Below are 6,893 nucleotides of genomic sequence, written 5' to 3'. Positions count from 1 at the left end.
TCACTCTCAAAGGTAGCACCTTGGTTGGAATGGATACGCTGAGGAAAGCCATAAATGCAGAAGAATCCATCCCAAAGCTTCTTAGCCACATTCTTTGCAGTTTGGTCGCGGCAAGGGAATGCATGTGCCAATTTAGTAAAATGGTCAGTGACAACAAGGACATCAACCGATTTATTGTTGTTGTCCTCCGCAGACCAAAAGTCAATGCATACCAACTCCAGTGGCACACTGGTCTTTATGTTCTCCAGTGGGGCTCTGGCGGATGGTTCTGGAGTCTTACTGAGAACACACCGTGGACATTGTCTTACATAGTTGCGGACATCCTTTTCCATCTCATACCAAAAGAACCGCTGACGTGCCAGTCCAGTGACAAAGTGCGTGGCTGCCCTTGGTGACCTGCGTTGTCATGGATGCCAGAGAGCACAGATGACTTGAGGGACTCTGGAACAACAAACTGGAAGCGCTTGTGCCTGGTCAAAGGGTCCTTAGTGACGCGATACAGAATTCCTTCAATAACTGCCAGCCTTTCCCATTGCTTCAAAATTCTTAGGACCTGCTGATTTTCATGGGCACGCTCACGTCTGGAAGGCCTGATTTTCCGGTTCACAAAGAAGGCAATCCTGGAAACAACAACATCACTCTCCTGGTGGGACTGGAGCTCATGTTTGGACAACGCTGACGACAGGCAAGGCTCAGGACCAACAAGCGCACTTAAATGGTCAGCCAAAGAAACAGCACGATGTCTGGACGCGACCTCCCAGTCATTGGAGGCTGACAGGACGGTGGAGACTTCGTCCTCAGACATGGAGACATTGACTGCAGTAGAAAAAGCAGGACCGACCAATGACTGAGGTTGGCAGGTCAGATGAAAAGCATCCTGCACGGACTCCTCCCTCACTTCACAAGCCTGTTTCAACAGATCAATGTAAGGCTCAGAAAGGAGACGCTCGGCTAACGGTTTGACAAAAGGCCGTTGACTAAGGGCATCCGCAACAACGTTCAGCCTGCCAGGGACATGCTTAATGTCAAAGTTGTACGGAGCCAGTTTGGAGACCCACCGCTGTTCACAGGCGTCCAGTTTCGGCTTGGTCAAGATGTACGTGAGCGGGTTATTATCAGTCCAGACTGTGAACTGATGGCCTTTGAGCCAATGACTGAACTTGTCACAAGCCGCCCACTTGAGAGCCAGAAACTCAAGTCTGTGAGCAGGGTACTTAGCCTGGCTGCGGCTTAGGGACTTGCTAGCAAACGCAACCGGTCTTGCCCTCTCCTCACCTGCCGGCACCTGAGAAAGAACAGCTCCAAGCCCGTCAGTGGAAGCATCAGTGGAGAGGATAAAAGGTCTATCAAAATCCGGGTGAGCCAGAACCACACAATCGAGGAGCGCAGTTTTTAGTTGTTCAAAGGCTCCATCACACTCAGGGGACCAATCCTGAGGTGTTAACTGTCTGTATGTTCCAGGTTTACATCGGCCCTGACCACCTTTAGTCCTCCGCTTCTGGCCAGCTGTTAAGGCATAGAGAGGCTTGGCAATACGGGAACATGCAGGAATGAAATGCTGATAAAACAGGACCATTCCGAGAAAAGATCTGACCTTCTGCTGGGACGGAGTACAGCCATCAGATTCCATCAAGTCCTCCCTCCTAAACCCAGAGATGGCGCTCACCTTCTCCTGATCCACAGAAACACCGTCAGCGCTCACAACATGACCCAGAAATTTAACTGACCTTCTGAGAAAATGACACTTCTTCTGAGAAAGCTTCAAGTTACTAGATCTCAACCGGGAGAAGACAACACTGAGGCGGCTTAAAGACTCCTCTACAGAAGGTGCAAACACCAACAAGTCATCAAGGTAACACAGAAGGTTTGAGAAGTTGAGGTCACCGAATATGCTAAGCATCATCCGCATAAAGGAGGCTGGACTGTTGCAGAGGCCCTGGGGCAGGCGGTTGTATTCATAAAGGCCAAGCGGTGTAGTAAAGGCTGTGTAATGCCTGTCAGACTGATGGAGAGGGATGTTGTAGAACCCTGAGGTCAGATCCATAGTGCTGAAGAAGGCGTTACCCCCAAGGGCAGCAAGGCAGTCCGACTGGTGTGGCAGTGGATGGGCGTCTTTAACAGACCTAGCATTAAGCCAACGAAAGTCAGTACATATTCGCAAATCCCCTGACTTCTTCCACACCAACACCAGGGGAGAGGCATATTCACTGATGGATTTGCTGATTATGCCCCTCATTTCCATTTCAGACAGAACTTCTCTCAACTTCTGATAATGAGCAGGTGGAACTCTGCGGAACGGCAGCCGAAAGGGACGGTCGTCAGCAAGGTGAATCCGATGGACAAACTCCTTTGCCTCCCCACAATCCAGACCATCTCTAGAGAACACATCCTGAAAGGCCAACAACAGATCGGCAAGCCTGCCCTTCCACTCATCTGACACTTCACAGCCCCCCATGTCAATGTCACCGAGACCACAATCCTTCAACAGCTGCACAGGGTCACTTGGGCCACTCTGGTGGCCAGTGAGAACAGGCGATGAACCTAACTGGGTTTTACAAAGACCCTGGGCAACAGGAAAGTCTTCCATGGCAACACAGGGGAACACGTCAGCTAGCTTTGCATTACGCCGTAAAGTAACAGCAGTCTGTGTGGGATTGAGGATCTTCATGGGGACCCAGCGATCACCCCACATTGGCGCAACAATTCGACCAACCATGATGTTCTTGGGTGTAGAGCGTGCGGATGTCGGCTCTACAATGACTGTGCTGCCAGGGGACACAGGAGCAGATGCTGGCAGCTTCCCCCAAACAATGTATTCCTTCTGAGGAAGCAGCGTCACAGCCTGTTGTAATCTCACTGTTCCCACCTTATCAGGAACCTCTGGGCCCAACCACCGGGAAGAGCAACTCAGTAACTGGAGAAACAGCTCACAGTCAGGATCGGATGTACGTGAGGATAGCATCTCCCAATATTTCTCTTCAGATTTCATCTTCTGGACAACAGGACGGATCACATTAGTGCCAACAATAAACTCATCCCTCTGCCCAGGCACCAGAAACGTTGGCACCACAAACTTCCAGCCATAAATCTCAATGTCCAAATCATAGATACATTTAGGTTGAGTAACAAGACCACCACAACCAATGAGAACCACCTGCTCGGGGACAGGTTGTGGAATTAAGACAACACCAGCCGCTCTTAACTTGGCCTCTGCTGATTCACTAAGTGTACATGACATGCTTCCTGAATCTAGCATCCCTCTCAAAGACATTCGATTGCTCACTGACACAGGAGTATAAAACAGTTCACTAGCTCCCTCAATTCTTTGAGACCCAACCAGAATGACAGTCTTGTCTTCAGAGTAGCTTTTACAACAGTCAACATACACAGAGTGAGGATCAGGAGGATTGGTGAGGGTATAACACTATAACACTGCCCATGCTGCCCCTCTTATCACACAGGCCAACTAGTTTAAATCACCAGTAGATGGAGCAGTGGCTGACGGGAGCCTGGTCTTCTGTGCACATTCATTTCTCATATGACCAGGTCCAAAGCAGTTAAGACATAGTCTGTACAACCTACAGTGTGAATGAGTGGTGTGTTCGCTAGAACCACAAACCTGGCACGCTCTGCCTTGGGGACGCTGAGGAAATTGACCGCGACCTGCCCTTTGCCTGCTATTAGTCACCGAGGCAGTGCACAGGGAAAGAACCTTGTCAAACATAGCCACCATTTGCTGAGTCACAGGTTCTGGTGTGGCACTGGCTGAAGTGTGTGGCTGGCCTCCTGATCCTGACAGCGGCTGTGGGGACTCATAAGTGGCTTTGGGTGGACAAAAGGGAATCAGTTCAGCAGAGTCCTGGAGATCGCAGGAATAAACAGGAGCTTGAGCCGACAGGGCATTGGTCACCAAGTGCGTATTAGCCGCAACACCTTTCATCTGTCCCACATGACTGTCCAAGCGGCGCTGGACCTCAGCAGCTGTCCACTCTTCGGGGGGCTTAATTTGAAATGACAGAGAAAGAGCAGGGTCAGGACAATGACTTATGAACATCATCACAACCTCAGCGGTGGGGTCGTCCACATGTTTCCCACGCCTCCTGAGGCACTCATCCACAGCATCAATAGACTTATTAAGACGAATCCAATAGTCCATGGCATCCTCACCACTCCTTGGTATTGTGCTATAAAAGTCTCTCATTGGCATGTTGGAGCATGTGACTGCACTGAAGTTTCGTTTTAGGATGTCAAATACAGCAGTAATCAACCCACCCTCACTCAGGTCAGGGCGGCTAGCGGAGTGACACCTTAACCACATCCCGAGCTTTGCCTGTCAATCGGGACATGATCAGTTCATATTTTTGCTCAGATGTCTCACAGCTTGTTCTGGACAGGTAACACTTCATCATCCCCTCCCACTCTTGAATGGAAAATGTATCAGTGTGGTCGCCCCTGAAGAACGGTGGGGCTTTGGCTTCAGACTGCACCACTACTTTGAGCTGTGAAGCCTCCAGGCGACTGGGGGACACACTGTCAGTAGCAGGCAGCTGGGTGTGGCAGGGCTGATGTTTGTGCATTGTATTCAGACTGTTTGCGATACTATCCCCAATTTGTTTTGCCAAATCAGTTATTATGCCACTGAGCGCATCATGTGTCACAACACGTGTGGGTTCTGAGTGTGCACTAGCAATAGGTGTAGAAGTGGCAATCGGTGGGCTTAACATAGTCTTATTACTAACAGGGTGTACCTTATCAACACCAGTATTCAAAGCCATGCCTCTACCAATACAAGGTGGATTAGGGTTAAACATCTTGGTTTTTTTTTTTCAAAAATAAAAGCAAATTCACCTCACGCAGTCATGTAATACAATAAGACACTCATTAAACCCTAACTCCGCACTGCAAGCCCAAAACCTGGCAGACAGTCCTGAGGGCAGCACTCCTTGGCGACGCGGTGACGTCACAAGACCACAGCACGCAGCGCGCCGAAGGTGAAGAGCGGAGAAGCCGAGGGCGCGGCAGCAGCCCGGGGGACGAAAAGACTGGCGATGAATGGCGATGGCACGGGTCAAACGGCACCAAGTGTGACCGGTGTATGTCTGCGTTGTGTTATTTTTGTGGTTGTGGTGCGTAGAGTAGCCACGGGACACAGTTGAACTTTTGGAGGCACTCTCCGTTTAATCTGGTCAAAATAAAACAGCAAAATTAACATGTGCCGCTATTTGCTGATCCAGCCCAAACTACAGAGAAGACAACATGGAGTTAGCACCATCGCACCTGTTCACATCAATAATACACTACATCGGAGCAACATCAGAGCTCAATATAAACTTGAATAGAACTGTAGTGTTATAAGAGTGACAAATTAAGACAAAATAATAACAAAAAGACACTTAAAACAAGGGATTACAAAAGATGACTGACCTCTTCCCAACACGAGAATTGCAAAAGGGAAGAGGAAGTCGCGGCCCTCGAATTTATACAGGTGCACCAAGGGGGACACACGAAGAAGAAATAAAATACAGACGAAGTGACTGGAGGACCAAGACAGCACAGTAAAACAAACACCAGGTATGTTCAACAATAGTAAACAAAAGAACAATTTTGTGTAATTATAATACAATATTATATGTCCCTGTTACATATTTACCAAACTGCAGGACATAGTCTCCCACCACCTCTATCTTATCTGAGGGACCCCCCCCCCTCTTTGTCGGATGACGGCCAAAGTGTTCTGCCGTACGAGGTCCTCCCTCATGGCCGCAGACTTGTCCTGAGGAGTGGAACTCACCCGTTTGGCTTCATCAGATGGCTCCTGGAGGAGAAACCCAAGAGGCCCCTTGAGGAACACGACCTGAAGTTTCCCAGGAAAAAAGGCGACTTGCTTCTGCATGTTGAGCTGACATAAAGGAAAAATGTCAATTAATTTTCTCATTTTTATTAGACACTCATAAAACAGTTCCACCCATTTTTCAAATCACACCTGATAAATGTGATCAAAGGAATCTTAAGCCAGTAAAAGATAAAGTGTGGTACCATGTGTAATAAAATGTCGACAAAGTTGGCGACGAGATATGACCGTAATACAATAGGAAAAACTAGCTTGACAAGATATGATATTGTAGCGTGACAAATACAGTACATTATAATTTAGGGCCAATTATAACATGTTCCTTACTAATTTAGGACAAAATTGACCACAGCCTATGCACAATTACGAAAAGTTTCCTCATTAATTTAGAAGGAAATCAAGCCCAAACTTACCTTCAGCGAAGTTTACCAAAGAATGAACTTTCCGGAGAGGAGCCGCTCTTGATAGAAACGGCAGAACAGCGCCACAGGATGATAGCGGCCGGAAATATATTGCGTCCGTAGTGGTTTAGCACTGCCATTGAAAATGAATGGGAAACGGTTTAGGGCCGTTTAGCTAAAACTCTCTCTCTCTCTCTCTCTCTCTCTCTACCACGCGGGGGCCAGTCGAGAATAGTTGTAACGGAGAACCAGACAATCAGATCGAAGCCCAGAGGGTTCTCATATGATCAAATTCAATAAAACATAAGAATAAGACAAAAACAATTTGCATTGGCCGGGAATCGAACCCGGGCCTCCCGCGTGGCAGGCGAGAATTCTACCACTGAACCACCAATGCATAAACAGCAGCAAAAAAATGAAGTTTTTAAAGAAAGTTAACTTAATACTTAACCAGACTTAACTTAATTCTCAACTATAAACGAGAACAAAAGCGTTCAAAATAATGGCGTCTCTTGGATAACTATGCTGCCATCTAGTGGTCAAATACAGGTATCTACACGCATAAATTAACACGCACTTCACATGGTAATTAACGATATAAAGCTTGGACAGAAATTGTCACACACTTAACAGCTTAAATA

General features: G+C 47.8%; 1 protein-coding gene and 1 non-coding gene across 2 annotated transcripts; both read right to left on the bottom strand.

Moving 5' to 3' along the window:
- Positions 1-304: 304 nt before the first annotated feature.
- On the bottom strand, positions 305-6,645 carry LOC130521201 (uncharacterized). Its single transcript, XM_057024833.1, has 3 exons — positions 6,265-6,645; positions 4,849-5,899; positions 305-4,000 (listed from the first exon to the last, which is right to left on the bottom strand). The coding sequence occupies exon 3, from the start codon at positions 3,269-3,271 to the stop codon at positions 305-307; it is 2,967 nt and encodes a 988-aa protein (XP_056880813.1). The 5' UTR covers positions 3,272-4,000; positions 4,849-5,899; positions 6,265-6,645.
- trnag-gcc (transfer RNA glycine (anticodon GCC)) lies at positions 6,579-6,649 on the bottom strand. Its single transcript has one exon. It is a non-coding gene; the product is annotated as a tRNA-Gly (tRNA).
- Between the last annotated feature and the right edge of the window lie 244 nt (positions 6,650-6,893).

The sequence above is a fragment of the Takifugu flavidus genome, unplaced genomic scaffold, assembly GCF_003711565.1.
Source record: "Takifugu flavidus isolate HTHZ2018 unplaced genomic scaffold, ASM371156v2 ctg780, whole genome shotgun sequence".
Classification (NCBI taxonomy): Eukaryota; Metazoa; Chordata; class Actinopteri; order Tetraodontiformes; family Tetraodontidae; genus Takifugu; species Takifugu flavidus.
This window is presented reverse-complemented; position numbering and strand designations above follow the sequence as displayed.